This window comes from Haemaphysalis longicornis, unplaced genomic scaffold (assembly GCF_048455015.1).
Source record: "Haemaphysalis longicornis isolate Haplotype H1 unplaced genomic scaffold, Haemaphysalis longicornis Haplotype H1 scaffold_12, whole genome shotgun sequence".
NCBI lineage: Eukaryota > Metazoa > Arthropoda > Arachnida > Ixodida > Ixodidae > Haemaphysalis > Haemaphysalis longicornis.
The window spans coordinates 55,464,912-55,488,966 of record NW_027526225.1 but is presented as its reverse complement, the minus strand read 5'-3'; the positions used below and the strand labels follow the sequence as shown (position 1 = coordinate 55,488,966).

The 24,055-nt window shown below is 49.7% G+C and overlaps 1 protein-coding gene across 1 annotated transcript in view; it reads right to left on the bottom strand.

Moving 5' to 3' along the window:
* Ptp69d (Protein tyrosine phosphatase 69D) overlaps window positions 1-24,055 on the bottom strand; it is a 240,169-nt gene that overhangs the window by 92,038 nt on the left and 124,076 nt on the right. The window contains exon 2 of the mRNA XM_077692251.1: window positions 8,371-9,051. Within this exon, the coding sequence (XP_077548377.1) occupies window positions 8,371-9,051 (681 nt within the window). The remainder of the gene's footprint in view (window positions 1-8,370; window positions 9,052-24,055) is intronic.

Sequence of the window (24,055 nt, the reverse complement as noted above, 5' to 3'; positions counted from 1 at the left end):
ATTATTTGCAATGAACCGCTTACAAAACAGGTATGATGATAGGCAACGGGTATTTTTATACTCGAGAAAAACATGCCAACGGGCAACCCCCAACTCTGCTGCTACACCATCAGGAGAGAAAACGTTTCCATAGCAGCCATCGCCCAACCAACTCCTTTTCAAGGGGGCCATTAAGATAAGATACAACTTTTATGTAATTTGAAATAACTAGCCTTTGCTAACGCACTCAGGTCCATTCCAGCCACGAACGACGTTTCCCCAACGAAAAAAAAAAAAAAAACGCAAGAAACGTGAAAAAAGTTTCAAATTTCGCGCTGCAGTGACGTAATATGGCCTAGAGTGACGTGATGTGGGCCACCACTAAAAGCTTGACTATCAGTATGTTAATGCACGTTAGCACTCAAGTGACACGATCGAACAGAACTAGAGGCCCCATCATAATCGCCCAGTCATGTTTCTCGGCGGCGGCTTATGTCATCGGCCGCCAATCACACAAATAGGATTCTGTGACGTCACTGTGACGTCACCGGAAAGAGACTGGGGAGTCGCCACAGCTTCAAACCTTTTCCTTCATATCTCGCTTGTGTGAAGTTTGCGACAAGACTGGTACGATTGTCTAGGTATAAAGCTGTCTTTGTAATAAACCAAAAGTGTATTTTGTTTTTGTGGCCCCCTTGTGCAAGTTTGTGCAGCCACTCTTGGCGGCCGAGGCATCGACAGCTCCGGCTGCATTTTACAAACAGTTCTTCTCCTCGAATCAGCTTCAATATACATGCATATACGGTCCAGCGAACCTACTCGATGTGGACCAAATAAATGCCCAATTCCAGATCCGCCGTATTCTGGCTCGTTTACGGTTACGCCGAATTCTGGCTCGTTTATCGACGTGACTGGCGAGCTCGGATAATGAATAGCTAGTTGAGCCCCGGTAAGACGACCGGTAGAGCTAGCGAAGCGAGAGGAACACACCTGTCAGCCGCAGCCAACGGGAGACCCGACTGTAAGCGACAGGATATCGACATAGCGCGTAGCGGTGCGTAAGGGGCCGCTGTCAGCCTTGCTCCAAACGTGCTCGCACTCATCGATTCGCGGCCGCGCAGCGTATGGCATAAGGCGTGCTCCTTAAGTTTCCCGCCGGCACTTTGCGGGCACTCTTATCCTTGTAGACATTCCGCCATTTCTAACGACCTTGAAGCCTGTTGCCACCTAGCAACGATACGCTCTATCCCTCCAGCGACGTCCATGAACTGTAAAATAATTTACACCTTAAGGGTGTTTTCGCTATCTATAACTAACACCCTATCAAAAGAAAGCGAAGTAAAACACCGTTTAAGGATGCTTTGTCGTAAAACCCCCCTGCACCCTATAAAAACACAAGAAAACACCCATTTAAAAGTCGTTTATCGTTCTTTACACCCCCACAAATAGTGATTCTTTGTGTTTTTTAATAGGATGTAAGGGTGTTAGCTATACATAAAAAGGGTGTAAATCATTTTACAGAGTGGAATTAGTGCGGGGCAATGAAGCCACAAAGCCCTTCCTCGGTTAGCGCGCGGGCTTTTCGTCCCCTCGACTGGGAACTGATCAGGTGAGTCAGAAACGGAATCATGATGATTATGGGTCCGATAAGTCATCCGGCAGGGGCAGGGCACGATAATCATTAAAGGAGCCATGAAGAGAAAATGCAAGTTGGTTTTATTCGAAAGATTTCGTGTTTTATAGTGCCCCCAGCGCTTGTCCGGATACAAACGGTGCTTTATTCACTGAGAAATTAAACAATTTAGGTTAAAATTTTGATTTTCCCGCTCAATCGTGCGTTTTCGTGGTCCCAAGTGACATCACTGGAACCGACCGCTCTGCAGCCTAGAGTACCTTCATTCACGCATCCGCCGTACAGGGTAGAGACACGTATACGCTGGCGCCGCCATTTTCGGTTGCTCGCTCGCCGCCGAAGCAAGTCATTGTGTCAAAACCGCGCTAAAATTATCGCCGCAACGCGGTTTACTGAAGAAGTTTGAATCATATTGTCTGTTTCGCGTTGCTAGGTCTCGTGGGAAACGCAAAGAATAACGCGTTGAGCCCGTTGGCCCAATTGCGGCGGCACGGGACCGTTCAAAGGTTGTCTCCACCCTGTTCAGCGGTGTCGGTTTGTTCCCGCGTTTCTTTACCTTCCGTAACCTAGATGGCGCCACCATACCGTGGCAAGCGTTTGGTTTGTTTTTGCCCGCATTTAAACCTGGCTTGTTTTTGTTCTGGGAGAAAATATTCGTTCCCTGAAACAGTGCTCGCTCGACAAATGGGGTCACGTAAGACACCGTTGCTTGCGTCAATCGGCCAGTGTCGTCTGAGACAACCCCAAGCCCCGTAGTGCTGTGCAGCTAAACCAAGCATGCTGTGCGCAGTACGAACAGCAGAACGCATCAGTACTTCTATGTTTACATGTGCTTTCGTAACTTCCACTGTTTGTCCCATCATTCTCATTGCTTTGTAAATAATGTGCCCTAAATTTAAGCGCAAATCGCTCGTTCGTCTAGTTTGTAAGTTCTACCAAATTTGCGTCTGCTTCTGCCAGCCTCCGCCAATCGCAGAGCTTAGCTCATGTGACGACATAGGTTCTGTTGCGGGAAATGAGCTGGTGGGTCGCATGACCATTCCCGTTTTTCCTAATTATGTAGCTTATTTGAGCGAAGTTTACGTTAAAAGTGGTGTCAGTATGATTCTAACGAGACAATCTTTTGAATGAACCAAACTTGTGTTTTCTCTTCATGGCTCCTTTAAGGGGCGCTCAGGGTACGTACGCAAGGCGCATTGTCACGTTCCTGCATGGAGCGAGGTATGAACCCCATTTTGTGACCTTCAATATAACGAAGTCCTTGAGATAAAAAAAAAAAAACTCACTTCGTAATTCATTAAAAGAGGAAGCCGTAATTCGTTAAAAGCGGAAATGATTTGCTCCAGCTGAACTAGCTTTGTTTGTGAACTCTAAAGTAGCTTTTGGCTATTGGGTCCACCACTGTTCTTCGGTATGTTGCTCCCTAGAGCGTAAATAAAGCTTCAATCAATCAATCAATCAATCAATCAATCAATCAATCAATCAATCAATCAATCAATCAATCAATCAATCAATCAATCAATCAATCAATCAATCAATCAATCAATCAATCAATCAGCTTGGATCCTGAAAAACTACGAATGGAGAGAGAGAGAGAGCAGGAATAAGGCGATGTCATTATAACGAACATGTACTGCATAAAAGAAACAAGCCACCACGGTAAGGTGCGGCTTTCCCGCCCATTACAGTCTTTAAAGGAGCCATGAAGAGAAAATACAACTTCGAAGAACTAGGATTCACTATCTCACTCAGCTCCATTACAGCCACAAAAGATGTTTTTTGAACGAAAAAAAAGCAAGAAGTATTTAAAAACTTTCAAATTTTGCGCCACAGTGACATGTTATGAGCAAGAATGACGTCATACAGGCCAACAATAAAACATAATGTTCAGCGCGTTAACTGCTCGTTAGCATTCAAGTGATGCGGTCAAATGTAACTAGAGGCCCCATCACAGACGTCCAGTCATGTGTCGTAGCGACAGGTCAGTTAGGCGGCTGCCAATCGCACAAACAAGGTTCCGTGATGTCATAAGAAAAGTTGTGGGAAATTGGCTAGGGGTTCGCGACTGCTTCACACGTTTTCTTTAGTATCTCCGTTATTTGTTCGAAGATTGCGATGATATTGCTATAATTGTTATCGGGACTAAGCAGTCTTTCTAATAAACCCAACTTGTATTTTGTCTTCATGGCTCCTTTAAAGCGAATGCTTTCTTAATGGAACCGATGGCGTCCTGTCAAAAAACTAACGCATTTCCCCATAGACCGGTTGGTCGATCGAAAAGCTCTGATAAGGTCTCAGGACACACGGCGATTGCGTGAAACCGGGCTTCCATTGTATTAAAATGGTTAGCTGAAAATCAAGAGAAAGGAACGGTTCTAGATAAGACAATTCACGCATCGATCATGAAGAAGAAATACAACAGTAAGCCTTTATCTCATAAACCATGTATCGGGATACATTTAGATCGCTCGTAGATGCGTTTACCTAGTGCGCAAAAAATGGCACGGGTTCCTTCTTCGTTTGCGATTTGGGTCTTTGAAAGTTTGACGATAGATTAGACGCACTTTTGACGCACTTTTGATATAAGACAGCTTTCGCGATTCTCTCAACTTTAGGAAGGGTCGATAAAGTTTTTTCAAGAGTTATTGCTCTGGAGCTATACAGTGGCGAGCGCTTGCTTCGAGCGCAATTTCAACTTTAACCCCGTTGCTCTACCAAGTTCTAGAGACATTGAAGCTATCACGTTTAAATCTACAGACAGTAACATATCGCAACGAATTGCACAAAAGCTCTTCAAAGTTCTGAAAGAAAGTTTTCGAACATGTTGATTTTCAAGACGACTCCTTGCTCTGTGCTTATTAAAATTTCATTTGTGGGGCTTGACGCGCCGAAGGCATACCTGTGCAATAAGGCGTGCAGTAGTGGAGGGCTCCGGATTAATTTTGACCACCTGGGGATGTTTAACGTGAGCCAAAATCTCGACACGGGCGTTTTTGCTTTTCGCCTACATCTGACAAGCAATGCTGTGGTTTGGCTATAGGTTTGTGGGCCGCAGGCATTTTGAGCGAGAAACCAGAGTACGGCCGTGCCTTACGAACTACGGTAAGACGACAGCCGACCTCTTCGCACGCGTACGGAGCTTCGGCAGACGATGCACGAAACTGCCGAGGCAGGGCTCAGTGCTTGCCGGGAAAGTGCGCTCACACCGTCGAGCGGACGGGAGCGGCCGAACGTTCCCCGTGGGTGCTATTCTCCCGGCCGCCGGGAGTGTGGTTAAGCTCGGCGGCGGCGAAGAAAGGTGCCTTCCATATACCAAACCCGAGTCTCGTCACTGTGCCGTAGACGTACCCCGCACCGAGACAACCATTTTGGCGCCGCCAAACAGAGGAAGGAGCCGCGATGGCATATATGGCAGACAGCGCGGGGATAGTTACGCGGTTGTAATGATACTAAAGGCCCTACTACGTAATCACGGTTACGTCCGACGCCACGAGGCGTTAGAGCCATCTTTGTAATACATGTATCACTCCTTTGGCCGTCCTCTCGCACTCGGTTAGCACAGCTCCGAGAGATTGTACTGGGAGAGCGAAACTTGCGTGCATCACTCGTGTTCTCTGGTCGCCTTTTAATTCTGATTGGACACAGGATGTCGCAAGCACATTTATTTGCATCGACTGAGTGACGCGTCTGGCTTACAGGTATACCCCGCTTCGTAACATCAGCTCAGAAATGGCTTCAGTTTGCGTGTTTCGGCAGGAATCACCGGTTCGGTGCAAGGGGCTTCGTGTACCGACTCAATGCAGTCATATAGCCCCTGTTTTACCGCTGAGCAGTCGCTAAGAAAGGGGGAAAATTCTGACAGAAATTGCTGAAAGGTTATTGCGACATTCAGGGTCAGCCGAAAACGCTGCGACGTAACGTGCCAGTAATGCACCTACACTAAAAAATGATTTACACCCTTACGGATGTAAATCACTGTCTAGTGCCTACAGATAACAACACCTTTACACTTTAGCAAGAAACAAAAAAGGAAAACATCCTTTAAAGGAGCCACGGAGACAAAATACAAATTGATTTTATTCGAAATATTTCGTGTTTTATAGCGTCTTCAGCACTTGCGCGGCAGCAAATGATGCCGTATTCACTGAGAAATTAATCAATTTAGGTTGAAATCTTGATTTTCCCGCCAAATCGTGTGTTTTGGTGACGTCTACAATGACGTCATAACGGCGCGTATACAAACAAACTTCCACTGCGCCATTCGGTTCTGCAGTCTTGCTTGGCGTCAAACATCCCAGGTGGCGCTAGCATACTTAGCACTCCGCCGTTGGTTTTTTTCTTTTTTTACTGTATTTACACCTGGATTGCTTTTGTTACGGTAGAAAGTGATTGCTTCGTGAAACATGGGGTATGCTTGACAAACAGGGTCACGTAAGGCAACGTCGCTAACGCCAATCGGCCAGCGTCGTGTAAAACAACTCCGAAGCGTCGGACTGCTATGCAGCTAAAACAGTGCGCCCAGTACCAACAGCAGTGCGCATTGGTACTTCTATGTTTACGTGTACTTTCGTAACTTTTGTTGTTTACCGCACCATTCTTACTTCTGCAAAATGGATGTGCATTGCATTCAGGCGCAAATAGCTCGTTCGGCAAGCTTACAAGCCCGGCCTAATTTGCGTTTGCTTTTGCCGGCTTCAGCCAATCGCACCGCTGGGCTCCTATGACATCACAGGTTCTGTTGCGGGAAATGAGCTGGTGGGTCGCATGGCCATTCCCTTTTTCCCTAATTATATAGCTTATTTGAGCGAAGAGTACGTTAAAAGTGGTGTCAGTATGATTCTAAGGAGGCAACCTTTTGAATGAACCAAACTTGTGTTTTGTCTTCATGGCTTCTTTAAGGTTGTTGAAACTTAATTACCGTCAAAACGAAATAAGCGCACATATTTGTATTTGAGGACAATGAGGAACGATGGCGGCGATCGGACGCATTATGTGTGTAATGTAATGTTAATACAGTTCTTTTCCCTTAACGAAGGCACTGTAATCACGGCATAGGTGCTTTGTCGTTCATTACACCCTTTCGAGGGATGTTCTATGTTTTTGATAGGGCACAAGTGTGTTAGCCATGCAAAAACAGGGTGTAAATCATTTTACAGAGTACTCTGTGATACTACGATTGATTCTGCGAACACCGCGTGTCCCCTCACCATCCCGAGATCATCCTGACTCTGATTGATTCTGATTGTAGGGTTTAACGCGCCGACGCAACGCAGGCGATGAGGCGCGCCGTAGTGGAGGGCTCCGGATTAATTTCGACCACCTGGGGATCTTTAACGTGCGCCGAAATCTCGTACACACGGGCGTTTTTGCTTTTCGCCTGCATCAGAAAAGCGGCCGCCGCGGCCGGGAATCGAACCCGCGACCTCGTGCTCATCATCATCATCCTGACTCAAACATGGCTTAGCGATAACGCGCTCAATAACGACGACCATGCGTCGACTAGTGTCACTAGATAAGGGTACAGAGTATCGACACTCTTTTCTCCCATTGTTCCGTGCCGCCGACATGATCATTGGCCAGTTAACATCACGTGACATTTGTTTACAGTGCGGTGGTTCATGGGCGCCGCCATTTTTTTTTGTTTTATGCGTTTCAGTCGGTCAACTCTGCTAGGCTTAGGTTGCCATCCCTGCTTTGCGACTGCACGCGACTGACGTCATTCCGAACGCAATCCAAAGATAACGCGTGTAGCAGCATTTCAGCAGCAGAAGTGTCCTTCGGCGGGGTTGTTCACAAGCGACCAGTCAGGTTGGCGGCAAGGCCGTGGAAGCGGCAATCTCGCAACACTGATAAACACCAAAATGGCCGCCGTTGCTGACTTGCGTGCTTCAGTGCGGTACTCTAAAATCTTATCTGGTCACACTACCTTCGACTATCTCGACATCTCGTCGTTTCGCGTTCGCATCGCACACGTCCACGCCACCGCGACCACTGCCGGACACAGTTTGGCACAGCATTGCCAACAGCGGCCTTCCCGGCCGAAATCTTGCTCCTTCTATGCGAAATTCAACACTACTGGCACGCTGCCACAGTAACCTTCCAGGCGAGGACTAGCGCACGCTCCGCCTCTCCATCACCCGCCTCTCGCCGCACTCTAGGTTATCATAGAAACTGGCTCCGCAAAAGCGCTACTACCCTCTTAACAGCTACCACTCTAAAAAAAGAAATTAATTGAAGGTCAATCAGTGAATCTTTACGAACGCGTAAAATTCTTATCCCATTCCATCGTGAACTTGAGGCAGGACCGGATGCGCCCGCCCTGCTCCAGCTTCAGAAGCCCGCAATACGGCGTTTCTCGCACGCTTCTCGCACACTGTGCCGATCGTGCTTTGCAATAACAGCCTCAGCGGCCACGCACTGGCTGCATGCCACTCATTCTGTTGCCCATGCACCAGTATCGCCATTTGGCAGGCCCCACTTCTATTCCACCTTTTTTATGCCGCCTGCTCGGCTCCGCACTCGTTCAACCCTCCATTTTACAGCGCGTACAAGTGCTGACGGGGGGCTTCGTGCAGCGAATTAACGCCGCGCCACCGGAGCCGTCGGCATCGGCCAGGGGCTCGAATTGATGTCACCCCTCTTAGGAACCGCCTGTAGTTTTCTGTTCCTCTGTCGCCCTGTCCACGGATCGACGGCGCAAAAATTTTGCCGACATGCCTCTATCCAAGAAAGGATAGGTAACTGAAGCGTGCACTCACCGTAGACATCGAGGGATGCTTCCTTCTTGTAGATGAACTCGCTGGCGTTCCGCGAGAGGGCGTAGCACGCGTAGCTCCCGGCGTGCTCGAGTGTCGGGCAGTCGAGGCGGAGCGTCCACACAGACGACTCTTGCTTCTCTTCCTCTTCGCGCACTTCGGCGGCCGACGAGGACTCGACCTCGGACGACGCCGCCTCGCTCGACAGCGTCGTCGGCACCGCGGTCGTGACGTTCTCGGCGTCTTCCCCCGAGAATACGTCGCCACCGGGCGTCGTCGACGGCGGCTGCTGCTCGGCTCCCGAAGTCTCCTCGGGTGGTAGTGTGACGAGCGACGACGATGTGGAGTTGGGCACCGCCGAAGTCGCCTTGAGTCCGGACGCTGTGGTTGTTGTTGTTGTTGTTGTTGTGTTGGACGGTGTTGCCGTTGAGGGCGCTGGTGTGGTGGTCAGCAAGGTCGTCGTGTGGGGCGCGACTGAGGAGGAGGAGAGGTCGGCCGACTTTGCCTCGCGGCTCGGAGGCGGGATGAGGACGACGTTTGGTAGCTTGGAGGCGTTCTCCCCGTGGAAGGTCCACCAGACCTCGATGTTGGGCCCCGACGTGTCCAGGCGGCAGCGCAGTACGGCCGCCGAACAGTTGGACACGAGCGGCGGATCGGCCACGTGCTCGAGGATGGACAGGCAACCTGCGCCAGGACAGAAGCGAAGAAAAATGGAGCGCCACGAATGCATATGAACGAGAAAATTCGCGAAAACTTCGTTAACCAAAAAACAATGAACAGTGATACTCTGCACTGTGTATAGACAATACTGACGTACATAATACCCCGCTACAACAAAATTGGGGAATAAGAAACTGGCTTCATTGTAGGAGATACTCCATTAAATGTGGAAATGAGTCGTTTTGCAGTGCCCTGCAATGGCAACCTCGAAATAATTCGAATAAAGCCAGTGTTAGAATAAAGTGATACAACTATAACGACGGTTCACAGTATCCTCTAGTAACCGACAGGGTGCGGAACCAAAAAGACAGACATTTCGATTCAGAAGACTTCATTTCATTCCTGTTCAGTGGGAACCTAAACGGAGGGTGTGAGCGAATATTTTGTTAGAAGAGAGCTCTATTTCAGCATCAAACACTGCTTTAATTCGCTCGCCAATTGCGCGGATTTTAAGACATATCTACTGCCGATCTGTCCGCGCGTGTGAATACGACTCCGTTCCTCCCTGGTATATACGTATACCTGCAGCCGCTTATTTAGCTGTAACGCCTATTTCGCGATTTAAAACAGGAAAGAGGCTCATCGGTGTAGAAGCCGAAGACAGAGCTCTCTTTGGCAGGTTGTCCTTAATTTCTGACCAACAGTCCGCCCCCTCCGAAACGAGAGAGCAGCGAGTTGGGCCAGTCGATAGATTTGCATCTTCGACAAAGTGGCAGAAAAAAAAAGGAAGAGGGAACAAGCGCTGAGTAATCGGGTCAGCCTTTAGCACGCTTCTACTTTAACTTGAATTTTTCTTCGAAGACGAAATCCGTAGAGTCCGCAAACTACAGTATATCTAGGAAGAGGGGGAAAAAAGCTTACACACTGCGGCAAGAATGCTTAATTCTGTGTCTGTCATTGCTTTCTAGATTCGCTAAAAAAATTGTGAACATGTAGGTCCCATCACGACATGTGTCAGCTGACATTGGAGACTCCGTATTAAGGGTAGCCCTGCCTCGAGCCGCGAGCAATAACACTGGCTTTCCTGCAAAGATTAGAGTTCGCGTCGGACGAACCAGCTATGAAAAAAAAAGATATTGACAGATCCTACAACCGAATACGCTCTAAACAGAAATTACTTATGGAAATACGGAAGCTACCAGACCTCCTACATCAAAAGCACCCTGTGACAGCGGCAAACCCGCGCGGTGGGCCCAAATGCTTGCTTAAATACTTCAGCAGAAGAACGGACTCAAACACAGCAGCGCGAGAACAAAAGGATGGGGTCAGGTTTCGCAAGGTTGAAAGGGTTCAAACATGACGCCCGGGAATTCAGAAAAACAACAAAGTGCAATCAGTGTGCAGCAAACCCTAATTATAACAAAGTACTGGGAAGAAAAAAAAAACAATTCGTTATAAGCGATATTTTGATAAAAGCGGGTATGATTAGCTCTCTATGCAATGAAGTGGCGAGAAATCGAGATGCCGAATTAGGTAAATTCGTTATAATGAGAGTTGGCTGTATGTGCGGCGAAAAATAGTTCCCCGAAGTGTTGGTCGGAGACCATGAGCGGTGCGCACACTCGGCAGCACGAAGCGCGCGCACGCGCAGCACACACGAGAGAGACCGGAGGAGGTGGGGGGGGGGGGGGGGGGGGGGGAGAGAGAGAGAGTAGACGCGATTAACCTTAGCGTATAAGGGAAAGTTCCAAGCCGTGATCCGTCTTGTTCTTCCCGAAAGGCTTTTTCTCTACAGGTTGCACGATGGGAGTTTCCGGATATTTTTTTTTTTGCATCAGGAATGCTTGAGGGGTGGCAGTTTGCACGTAATTTATGCAATGAAGGAGCCGTGGACTTCGTTTGTGCACTTCGCCAGTGAACCACGCCCCTCAAGGCTGCCCTTAGATTGGACGGGTGCGGTGATTGAAGCTCTTGCACGACTAAAAGAAAGGGTCGGAAGTACGGCTCCTCTTTGCCGTGACTCTGGTTACATGTGAGCGTTTATATGCGCCTCTTTAGTGATTCTGTTCCGTGAGAATGGATAGCAAATTGCATACGGGCGGTCGGATGCGGCAGCTGCTGAAGTTAAACCACGCGGGGCGACAGAACTAAAAAGCGTGCTCAGAGCCACTGAAAACGTTATTGCGGGAGCAATGGAATGGGCATGCCGGGAAAAAATTTCGCCGTCGATCCGCAGACACATCGCGACGGAAGAACAAAGCACTACCGCGCGCGTGTGGAGAGAGGGTGTCAAACGGGGTCCCCTCGCAAGCTCGAGCGGAATTGGCTGCTGTGGCGCCACGTTCACACCACTGCCTCTGGCCGACACGCCTGCCGTCCACCTTCTGGCCGCCGCGCCCAGTCGCCGCTTGAAGGCTTTTGAAACGGAGTGCAACGCGAGTGCCGGGCCCAGCAGGCGGCAAAAAGTATGCTACGGAAATGAAAGCGACAAAACGCCGATACTGACGTAAGGATCGACAGGCAGCCAGTGCCAGTGTTTAAATTTTGGAAGTTCAACGCGCCCTAGCTACACCTGGCGTATGAGGCGCGGCGTAGTGGCGGGTTCCCGAGTAATTTTGACCACCGGGGGATCTTTAACGTGCGCTAAGTCTCGACACACCCGGCGGTCGCTTTTCTGAGGCAGGCGAAAAGCGAAAACGCCCGTGTGTTCGAGATTTATGCGCACGTTAAAGATCCGAACGTGGTCGAAATTAATCCGGAGCCCTCCACTGCGGCGCGCCTCATACGCCAGGTGTGGCTTCGGCTCGTTAAGCCCCACATTTAATCAATCAATCCATCAGTCAAGTCTCGACACACCACCGTTTTCTCTTCTCGCCTCCGTCTGAAAAGCTGACGCCACGGTCGGCCAAATCCACTGCTAAAACGAGCAGCGTAACAGCTGACGCGGTTAAAACGAGAAGCACGGTTGGCAAGGTGAGTAAGGAGAGTGCGAGCAACGCCGCGTTGCGGGCTTGCAAAGCCAGAGCAAGGCGTGCACCGCGCCTCATGTTCGCCACGGAGGGAGAATAGGTGCTCATGAATCCTTAAATATCCGCCACTGGATCTTCCGTACTTTATTACCTCACACAAATTTGCGGAAACTGATTTATTTAAAGCGTTCATTTGAGTAGCAGTTTTCCTTTGGCCACTGCAAGCACATCGAACGGTACTTTCGTGCTCTGGCCCCTTTAATAAGCGCCCAGCGCTGGCGCGGAGCACGCGAGGCATCATGATCCCATTGTCGACAAAATCGCGCGCCGTGTTTCCCTTCGATGAACTGCAACGCCGATTTGCCAACAAAACGCTTAACGCTTTCTTAATCTCAACGATTGCGAAACCGTGCATCTTTTTTAAAAACAACGCAGCACGCGAACGGTCGACTCTACACAACCGAACGGCGCGTCACAGAGTCGTATTCCGTATGAGTTTACTGCACCGCGGAGAACAACTTTTGGGAACTCCAACCCTTCGCGACACCATCTACGCGGTTTCGCATGGAAGCAACGCCACCAACTTCTCGAGAAGGCCGTTACACCCGAGAGGCTCCTCGCTTCAACACGACCAGGATACCGCAGGTTTAATACTGCTGCATTCGACGTTTCTTTTTTTTCCCTTTGCTGACCATAGCTGGGGTCGTACGTGGTCTGAGAACAGAGAGTGGGTTAGTGCTCAGGCCTTCCATCCTCGGGGGTGTTGGTCCCCGCGAAGCCACCCCGCGTCGCAACTGCGGGCCAGCCGCAGACGCCGTAATTAATGAGCGACCCAGTCGCGCGTTCGGCTCGGCTCAGTGGAAGCGTGTCGCGACTGAATAATCCGACCGCGTTCTCGAACCGCGCAAGAAATAACGGGCGAAGAGAGAGAAACGGCGCCGAATAACGGAGCGCGCGCCTTTCTGCGTTCGGGGCGCAGACGCCGGACGGGTGCGCCCTGCAGCGTGGCGCATAATCAGCCGCCACCCGCCCCGGTCGAAGCACGCGTTTTTTTTTTTATTTTTCTTCCGTTATTTCCCTCTTCGTTTTGTTCGACGCGCGAATGGCTTGAATAGAGAGGGAGAAAGAGGGGTTGCGAAACTGCAAGTGGAGGGGCTCTTACTTGTGATACAGCACGCGGTGTAGTAATCTCGTATAGTTACGTGCAATTTGTGTCTTCGGCAGGAGCGAGGAAACGACTAGAGTGATGCCGGCTTTAACGTGGAAGCACAACCGGACGGTGCTTCGCTAAGCCTAGTACGAAGCTGCTAAGCCTAACACACACAGTTGACGGTATGCAGTAATTTCGACTAGTGTACGCTTGTTGCTTTCGTGTTCGTTTCTCTATTGGCCTCGAGCGCAATCCTTGGAGCGATGTTCCGCCAGCCAGCCAGACACCTAAAGTTAATCCAGCGCCAAGACAACGCTCACTTCTTAGAAGGGCGTTGTGCCGTTGACGAACTCGCAATTGGCCAACTTGCGGTTGGACAGTAGTGCGGGATACGTGAAACGTTGCCCCACAGACGAATCGTAATGGCACATCAGACTCAAACCAACCAGAACTGTTCCCGGTTGGTGCGAAAGAGCCTTCTTGCAGCACGTTCCGTCTTATCAGGCTGTTTTGAACGAAATATAATTGAGAAAAAAAAAGCCTGATTAGGTTCTGTCAGATTAGGTTACGTTTAGGTTTGCTGAGGTTATGTTACGGTAATGTTCTTCATTCTTCTTCATTCGCACATCTTCATTCGCACACCCTTTTTGCGTTCTCTCTTTTTTTTACGAACTTGCATTGCAAGCGCCATTTACGTTTTTTTTTTCTTTAACTATGCAACATGGCCACCGAGGAGGCATCGAACATACCTTTGCTGCCACCAAGGAAGATCGAACGCTTCCGCGGCACAGCGTGCCATCCCACTTTGACGATCAACTTCAACTCCAACCCAATCCAATCCAATCTTTCATCCCCCAGCATGCAGTGCGTCCTAACAAGGGCGGCGCCAATATCAACGCGCGACATTCAGACGTCACCTAGCAACGACGGTGTCTACAGAAGTGCCATGCCCATTTAGTTTTAGACATTTCAAATTGGGCGCTCATTTCCCAGCATGCTGTGCGGCCAAGACAACGTGGCGTTCCCAGAAACGCACGACGCGCACAACTAGACTCCCAACTGTTTGCGTACGGCAAACATCCTGTTTCCATAGTCCAGAAAATCTACGACGGTTCGTTAAATCTCAACCAGCGGTGGGCGAGCGTATCGCGAACGCGAAAGTGCTAGTCGAGTAATTTAAAAAAAAAAAAAAAAAACTTTTCACGTTAACAATAGGCACAACGGCTTCGATTTTTTTTCTGGCATCCTCAAGTGTGTCCTTGAGTGTGTCCTTGATTGTGCCATCAGGTGTTCCATTGGGTGTGTCATTAAGCTTCCCATTAGCAAAGTGTGCCGTTAAGCATGCAGTTGAATGTGCCATTAAGTGCGAGCAGCTTCCGGCCCATTAACTCGTCAAAAGCTTACCGAATTGCCGACTTCAAGTCCGAGGACGCGTTCCCGTCGAATGACCGGCGAATTACAGGCACAAGTAATTTTAGGACCACTGTTTAGGAACTGGCACGTGGCCAAGTGCAAACGTAGAACCTGACGCGGGACGGAAACTATAAACTCTAGGAACGCATGCCAAAGCGACCACTCAGGTACCAGTGAACGACCGCTGGGAACTATTCGTGGCAGCACGCGCCTCAACCTGCGTGTGCGTGTTGAGGAGACAATTCAGGTCAAGTGCAGATGGAAACGCGCATCCACATCGAGTGTGGACAAAACCGCGAACACAAGCTCGACGTACGCAACAAAACTGATGCGCGCACGGGATGACGGCACCGGATTAAAAGCAACGGTACGCTCACAACACCACGGGGTGACCAGCTTACAACTTACACGCACACGAATGCACAATGAGATAAGTACTTAAAGGAGCCATGAAGACAAAATACAAGTTGGGTTTATTAGAAAGACTGCTTAGTCCCGATAACAATGATACCAATTTCATCGCTATCTTCGAACAAATAACGGGGATATTGAAGAAAACGTGTGAAGCTGTCGCGACCCCCTAGCCAATTTCCCGCAACTTTTCTATGATGTCACGAAACCTTGTTAGCGCGATTGGCGGCCGCCTAACTGACCTGTCGCGACGACACATGACTGGACGTCTGTAATGGGGCCTCTAGTTCCATTTGACCGCATCACTTGAATGCTAACGTGAAGTTAACGCACTGAAAATTATGTTTATTTGTTGGCCCGTATGACGTCATTCTTGCTCATAACACGTCACTGTGGCGCAAAATTTGAAAGTTTTTAAATACTTCTGGCTTTTTTTTTCGTTAAAAACATCTTTTGTGGCTCTAATGGTGCTGAGTGAGATACTGAATCCTAGTTCTTTCAAATTAAACGAAGTTGTATTTTCTCTTCATGGCTCCTTTAAACATGCGTAGCGGTAAATACGATGTGTGTCTACTGTGAATAAACTGCGCGTGCCCGTGTGGTTGATTGATTGATTAATTAATTCACTCATTCATTAATTAATTGAGTGAGATTGAGTGAGTGAGTGAGTGAGTGAGTGAGTGAGTGAGTGAGTGAGTGAGTGAGTGAGTGAGTGAGTGAGTGAGTGAGTGAGTGAGTGAGTGAGTGAGTGAGTGAGTGAGTGAGTGAGTGAGTGAGTGAGTGAGTGAGTGAGTGAGTGAGTGTGAGAGCATGCGCAGGTATGTTAGTGCGCACACTCCCAACCCCAGCTTAACTTGCACCTTACGCCCCATTACATGACCTGAGAGAACACCATATTTCTTTTTCTTCGCAGCCTTAACAATTCAGAGAAAGTCCTTCGACTCCTAACGACACTCAGAAGACAGAGTGCAACGCACGTTCAAATGTCGAAGCGTTTTTTTTTTTTTCTTGCTGAGGGCAGGGTGTAACGGCCTTGCTGCCGTGTTCACTTCGGATGCCAGAGCGCTGCACAGAATAGTAATTCGCAGCACGGCCCGGCAATTCATTTTTCATCGACGCCGAGCGCTGTTCGTTGCCCCCAGTCCCGCTACCCGCCCCTCCTCGCCCTCCCGTCCCAGCCCAATCGGCTCCGCGTATCGAGCATCTTTCGCGGCCTCTAAGAGCGCTTCCGCTAAGCGTCTTTTCGGACGCCGCCGGCTTCAGGAGTCACTTCTCCGCCTCCACGGCTCCTCCACCCCCAACCTTATTCCCCAACCTTTTCGCTGTGTTTCTCAGCGCTTGCTCCTCAGAGGACGCGGCCTGGAAGATCCGCTCCTTCATAAAAATAAGATGCGGGGGATTTCGTTAGAGAAGGGCGGTGAGAGAGAGAGAGAGAGAGAGAGAGAGAGAGAGAGAGAGAGAGAGAGAGAGAGAGAGAGAGAGAGAGAGAGAGAGAGAGAGAGATGAGAGAGAGAGAGAGAGAGAGAGAGAGAGAGAGAGAGAGAGAGAGAGAGAGAGAGAGCTGCTCAGAATCAGCGTCTTCCGCATCGAGCTTGCGTTTCCTTTGCCATCGGCGTTCGGATGCTCGCGCGAAGCTACCCATCTTATTCGCGTATGTCATTTATTTACTGCGGGACTTATTCCTTATTCTCGGAACCTCGGCTTTCTTTGCGAAGTCCTCGGGTTCTTTCCCTCCGAACAACAAATGTCAAAGATTATCTTTCGGTTTTTCGCGTTATTTGCAACATAAACCACGTTTTGTATTCTTCCATTCTTTTTCTCACTCTGTTTATATATATATATATATATATACGAGGCACATGCGAAATATTTGCAGTATACGTACAAAATACATCTATTTACAGAGAATTACAACCGAATGCGCCCAGTCTGACGCCGAGAAATCCGATGCAGCTCGTGGCAGTCTGCCTCGGGGGACTCTTCGACTTCGGCTTGCCTTGCGCGAACCACTGATGCGGCGCGTACGCATGGATGAACTGCACGATAGATTGACCACCAGGTGACCCAATGCATTTTCACGTGAAAAGTTCCAGGAATTCCGTAACCTCCGGCGGGGTAAGCCCCGTCCCGGTGAAAATTAAAACTGAGGCTCAGGAAACAGGCGGGGCCGTTGAGTAATGCAGCTTGACGCGGCCGACGTGGAATAGTTGAGCTGCTGGGTGTGCATTGGGTAAGTGCGTCGGAATAACCTGTAGTGTTGCGTGATGTCAGTGAAAGTAGTGAGATGGTGATCTGCCCGGTCGTCATCATCCAACGGTGCCCGGTTTGCAAAACCTCGGGCAAGGCGCCGCCCGTGAATCTGTAAAAATCACCCACACAGTAGCTTCTTGCCCAAGAATGTACTGCAAAGCAGAGTGCAAGGCAGCAAGTTCTGAGGTCGTCGACGTCATTTTGTGGCTTAACCAAGCCGCAATGGTGGTCCGCGTCGACGGAACCCAGATGAGGTGACCGTCACCGATGCATCGGTGGAAATATGCTTGTGGTTAGGGTAGCAATTCCGAATGTGCTCCAGAGTAAAGTACTTTAGGGCTGGAATCGGCAACCTTGATTTACTGCTGGTTCCAGGTATTGTGGTGACAATTCGCCAGGGGTAGTACATCTGGGGCGGGAAATGAAGCGGCGCAGGGTACTTCTGACACAAGGGTGGTAGAGTGTCTTGTACCATCAAATGTATTCAGCTGTGCATCCTGTTGGAGAATTGGGATGGGGATGAGGGCTGGAAGACCGGTTATTGCTCGCATAGCCGATTTATTTTTTGATTCGAGTAGTGCCTAGCCTGGCTCTGTGAAAGTGGAGTTGAGCTTGATAAACTATATGCGAGGCTGAAGAATGGCTCGTATAAGCATGCGGGTCGTTTGGGATGCCGCACCACGCGGCTTCTGAAAAAATGCGACGGAACAGATGCAGCGATTGTGAAGCTTGATGCTTTGGAGCTCGAATCCAAGGTTTTGCGGAACCGGTGGTCGTAATATCCAAGAGCAACACCCGCTGTTGGTACAGGCGTGCCTTGAACGGAAAGACGGATAGGGGAGGTTGCCAAGCGCCGACGGCCCCACGTGTTGGCCATGGTGAGAAGTGCTATTTTGGTGGAAAAGAGTGTGAGGCCGAGATACCTGCACCAATAATTGGTTTCATTAAGAGCCTGTGGCGGGCTGACACTTTGGACGTGAAGGTCCTGGTGAACAGACCACACAGTACGTGACGTCGTATGGATAGAGGATACTGTAGATGTGTGGAACAGCACCAAGTCGCCAGGCAAGAGGTATCATGGCCATGTTAAAAAGCAAGAGGGCGAGGTCAGATCCCTGAGGCACACCACGGCGGGGCTGGAAGGAGCCGGTGGGAGATTCATTGAGGCGGATGGAGAAGGTGAATTTCGTAGGTAGGAGGAAATTAAATCACATAGGCATCATGGCAGGTGAAGGAGATGAAGTACCGCAATGATGGTGGCGTGGCCAAGGTGATCGTAAGCTTTGTGGACGTCCATGCCAAACACAGAACGGACACGGTGGGATCGGCCGCCAATGAGGAGGAGCATCATCTCGGATAGGTGGTCCAGGCCCTCATCTGCACTAAGGAGGGGACGAAATCTGATTTGGCATGGGTGATATAGATGGTGCACGTCGAGCCACCGGTGAAGGCGTGTGGCGAGCATTCGTTCCAACAGCTCCCAAATGGTCGCCATGAGTGCTATTGGTCGGATGCTACAGACAGGTTTTGGAGAGGGAAAAAAACGTGTGCGGAAACGCATGGCTCTGAGCACATGTTATTGGCCCTTAATTAGGCGAAATTCCATTGTTGGCCGTTTATTTTTCATCTGCATCTGACGCCACTAACCGCCCCCCCCCCCCCCCTACACGGCAATTTCCGGTAGCACTACGAACTGCTCATTTCCCCGAAATAACTGATCGGTGCTACTAAATGTTCCACTCTTAAATCGTCTCTCAGTAAGCAGGCGCCTCAATACACCACGTGGGAGGTTAGGCAAAAGCAGTAGGAAGCTGCGGGGAGTGAAACAACAATAGAAAGCAAAGCACCATCAGGACGAAAAATCACCAGTAGGCGCTTGTTCCAATCCGCCGGATAGATTACACTTTTTGCGATACTTTGAAGGCCGCGCAGCGAGTCTTGAAATGGGAGACAACGCACCATGGCCATGTTACGGAAAGAAGCCTTACAGGAAGCGCAGCAAACACGAGAGTTCGCTTTCGATCAGCCCGGCGGCCCGAGCACAGCGTCCCAGCAGACAAGCAAGCTTTGCATCTCGTCGCCGATGCGGTAGATTCAGAAAACGCTGACGCCGAAAATTCGTAGGGGAAATAAGAAGAAAGATGTGTCGGGTGCGTTTGCGTGCTTTCTTTTTCCCGAGCTATCAATCGCGCCCGCTTTCCGTTGGTATGTATCAGTACAATAGCTTGTGCGTCCGCCCCCCCATTGCCTTTCTCCCCATACTCGTAGGGGGAGATGCGGTTCGAGTCCAGTGCTCTCCTTTGTTTCGTTTTCCTTTCCCGAAAGAAGCCGCGTAAGCGAAAAGGCTGGGCGTTGTAGACACCGCGGTACAAATACAGAAAATCTCAATACGTATACGACATCGGCCGCGCACTGCCACCGACGGGCATCAATAGCGAGCGAACAGACGGGAGCGGGCAACGTTGTTGCCGGAAGGGAACCGCAGAACTTAATGCACTCAAGAAACAAAAGCTAGGACGACAGCGCGCGCGAGAGAGAAAGAGAGAGAGAGAGAGAGAGATGAATGAAGAAGGTAGAAAAGTTTCACAGAAGCACTCGGGAGGGAGCGCGCTAGGTCGCCAGCAGACGTCGCCGGCGATAAGAAAGCGAGCACTAAATGGCTACGGTACAGCGGAAAACAGGAGGCGAGCAGTGCGTCACCTAATCCCCGATCGTCGAGTTACGTGCCGCTGAGCGCAAGGGAGCGCAAGAGCCTAACCGCTAACGCGACGGGAAAGGAACGAGAGGAGCATTGAAGTTTGGATTCCAGCCCTCAATGGGCGAGCGTGGTGAAGCTAGGAGCCGTACGTGCCCATATGTGTTAAAGAGAGAGAGAGAGAGAGAGAGAGGGAGGAAGGGAGATAAACGGAAAAAAAGAGGAAGAGGGAACATACTATAGATGGCAAACGGATGAGGGATGTAAACGACGAGAGGACAGAAAGCACGGCAAGAGGAAATGAAGAAAAAGCGGAAAGAGGGATGAAAGAGAGAAGGAAGGAAGGAAGGAGGGCACAAAGGAATGGACGCTGGCGGCCCGTGGACGTCGACAAAGTAACGGCTATGGTTTCGCCGAGGACGAAAAAAAAAATGTTACGTCTTCTTCGCAGAGAAGCGTTGTCGTTCGTAGCGCTGGTCGTCGTCGTCGTCGTCCCCGTGTAGCGGAAATAGATCGAGCCGATCGAGCGTCTCGTCGTGCGCTGATCGATCGGGAACGCACTCTCAATGCAGTGCGCGGCACGGCTGGACGACGACGAGGCACCAACCCCTCGCGCGGCTGCAAAGTGAAAACGACGAGACTGAGAGGAGAGGAGAGGAGAGGAGAGGAAAGGAGGAGGGAGGGTTGCGCGGAGGGAGGGAAGTTGCTGAGAAGGAGAATGGAGCTAGGCGGCACATCACCCCTCCACTGTGATGTGTATGTAACGCACGTACCGCCTGGTTAAAAAGGCTTTACGCTTGCCGCCTTTTTAACCGAGGACACGCGATTAGCCAGAGGCTATCAAGGAATGGAAAAAGTTTTGGCTACCCTCATCCGTAGCCTCCATGTGATGACCGCAATCGATGACTCTGCAAGCTAACTTTATTTTCATCCAGGGGAGGGTAGGGGCGTTGCCGAAGCAACAGTGTGTCAGAGGGAGTGTGAAGGCAGTGATCGTAAACGCGTGCAAAAAGTTCAGAACGGACAGTGCACGCAAGAGATTGTGAGTCCCGCAACAGGAGCGAACGAACAACCAACAGGCAGCCACGAACTACGACCATCTACCATCAACTAGGACACCAACTACCAACAACAAGGAACCATCAACAGTGCCAAAAGTACCACAAAACTAGAAACAGTCACCAGCAGCTAGCCTATGCCAAATACTGCTTTCGTGGACGACCACCCTAGCATTTTAAACATCAGCCGAAGATATTGAACTATTGTCCCTTTCAAGAAAACCAAGGAATATTGTAGAATACATTTCACATTTCACCAGTCATAAGTCATTTTCTTTCACCCACCCCTTTTTAGGTTTTCTGCTGCGCCCCTTTTCTTCGCTTCTTTTATTTGCTGCGTTTGCAACCGCAGAAAATCATGTAAATCACAGAGAAAATAAATCAGCGCCGCAGCAGCTTTGCTTTGTGCGCCCAGCATCACTCCAGTGCTTATTTTCGCCATGAATGACTAACTTGGCGAAGAAACCATACTTAATAAATATTAAAGCGACAGCTCCACTACGCCATGTTTGAAGGGTTATTCATCGTGCCGCAATGACATTGAGCCGCCGTAGCGCAAGTGTGGCAGGTGTGACGTCACGCCACGTGACCGGCTGAAGAGAGGCGCCACAGCTGCGCTCACTCGGAGCCTCGCCGATGCGGTACCACGTGACTAGGCGAGGGTTTAACAGCTGCTTCGCCGGCGCTTGGTCGCCCGGTCTCGCCATGGTTGGTGCCTCGCCGGATGGACAGCAGACTGAACCCAATCATCCAGTAGTCTTACTCTCATGAAAAACTGTGTGCATGGTCTTTGCAAACCCAAGCCAAACAGACCTTTCGTTCATGATAACTAGGTTTACAAAGGTTAAACCTGACGCAGTTTTCTGCCACCCAACGGTGCGGCCAGCTTTCCCCACTAGTCAATTAATTCCAAACTCTTACGAACAAATGGTTACGAACAAACGGGCCGAGTGATTTGACGAACAAGGCTTTTCAATTGACTGGCCTTATCGAGGCAATGACCTCAAAAAAAAAAAAAAAAAAACGCAGCACGGCATTTGCGCCTGAAGTGCTTGCTGATAACGAGTACTCCACGTGCATTGAGAAATGAAACAGCGACACATGTGCTTGACGAGACCGTGTTTTCCTAGTGTTAGCAATTGTAGAAACGCACAGTCATTATTCATGCAGTACGGTGTACGCATTACGGTTGCAAACAAAGTCAGCCTGCCGAAGAGCATGACGAATCGCTCGCTCACTCGTGCGCAAATACATCGAACTGTCTGGCCTAATTTCGTCTCGAAACGCGAGTGCAGTTAGAACAGGGCTTTTCGTGAAACACGACGTCGCTACGCAAAGAGCACACACGCTTCCCTGAAAACGAAGGCAGGCATACGGGGGAGGGGGGGGGGGACAACAACGCTAAAAATGGGAAAGAGAAGCAGACGAGATGTGCGGTACGAGCACATAGTGTGTGCCTGGGTTTGGGTATTTTTATTGGGAAGCATTAGCATTCTTTCGCATGCAAAGGCTTTTGTTCGGGTTCGTCTAGTACATCATACGGCGTAAAGTCGCTTTGGGCGACTTAGGTACCCATTTCAACATTTTACGCAGAGCGGTGTCCACCGACAGCTCTGGTTTTATTTTTTGACTACCTCGTACTAGGAGTATCGCCCTGAAATTTAGTGCACAACAAAGGCTGGTAAACTAAACCAATGATGGCATTAAGGCCTTTTTTCTTTTAAAGCGACAGCTCCAGTATCTGCGCCTATGATATGGTGGACGGCCATGTAATGACCGCAGATAATTCTGGAACGCTCACAACTTTACCGTGACCTAACTAACTATTACAAGTAAATGAAACTCGGCATAACGACAGAGTCGTCTTAGCGGCCGATTTCAATGTGATTTTTCCCACGATACCTACAAACAACTCACACGAAAGTTCGCTTTCCCGTAAAATTAATTTTTTTTTGTCGGCGCTACTCTGTCCATGGAAAATTTTGGAAACTAGCCACACACAGCTTCGCTGTAAAACGATTCCTAACTGCGACAGCAACGGAAAAAAACCCCTAGTTAAATTTTCAGCTTCAACAAAAGCGGCCTTTTGCTACGAGAGTGAGATCACGACTTTCCCTTCCTCCTCCACGCAGCGGCGCTTTCTTGCGCGTGACGGTGGAGCCCCTGGAGAGCACATGACCCAGGGGAGCTGTGCACAAAAACTCTGTGGGGTATGATACGACGCTGCCTAATAAGCTAAACATTCTTTAAAACGAAATCGCCTTATTTAAACCAGCGCTTTATTGTTGGCATAAATGTTCGATTCCCGGCCGCGGCGGCTGCTTTTCAGATGGAGGCGAAAAGCAAAAACGCCCGTGTGTACGAGATTTCGGCGCACGATAAAGATCCCCAGGTGGTCAAAATTAATCCGGAGCCCTCCACTACGGCGCGCCTCATCGCCTGCGTTGCGTCGGCGCGTTAAACCCTACAATCAATCTATTGTTGGCATAACAAGGTCCCCACAGGAGTGCGTTAAGAACACATCATCTCCGCTTATAACAAATTATCACATATAGCGAAGCCAGTTCACTGTCCCAGGGACTTCGTTATAACGAGGGGTTAACTGTACTCTCTCCACAGTGCGCTTCATTGGAGCGGACTTAATGACCCGCTGCGATTAAGGCGATAGGTAGGCGCACGTTCCGTAAACTGACGCCGTTCCCGGGTTTACAAGGCCTCGTGTTAATCGTATCTGCTACACAAACATCAATTCTACGGGGAAAAATGTCTGTCGCCTTAACAACTTCGCATCACTTCTACGAGGAAAAATTTCTTCGACCCTAACAACTTCGCGGCAGCACTTTTAAGCTCCTTATTTTCAAAATTTTCGTAGCTGGCACTAGTGGTGCAGGGCTGGAGAAACAGCAAAACTGGGGGTCGACCCCACGCTGACAAAGGATCCCAGGAGTGTGAAGGAGTAGCCGGACCCCCGCAGTGCAAAGCCGTTTTGGACGGCGCTGCAAAGCAAACACCATTAAAGTATGTAGTGTTTTTTCTCAGTAGCAGACGTCGTCATCCTTTTCGTCGCCGTCTTGCGACAGCA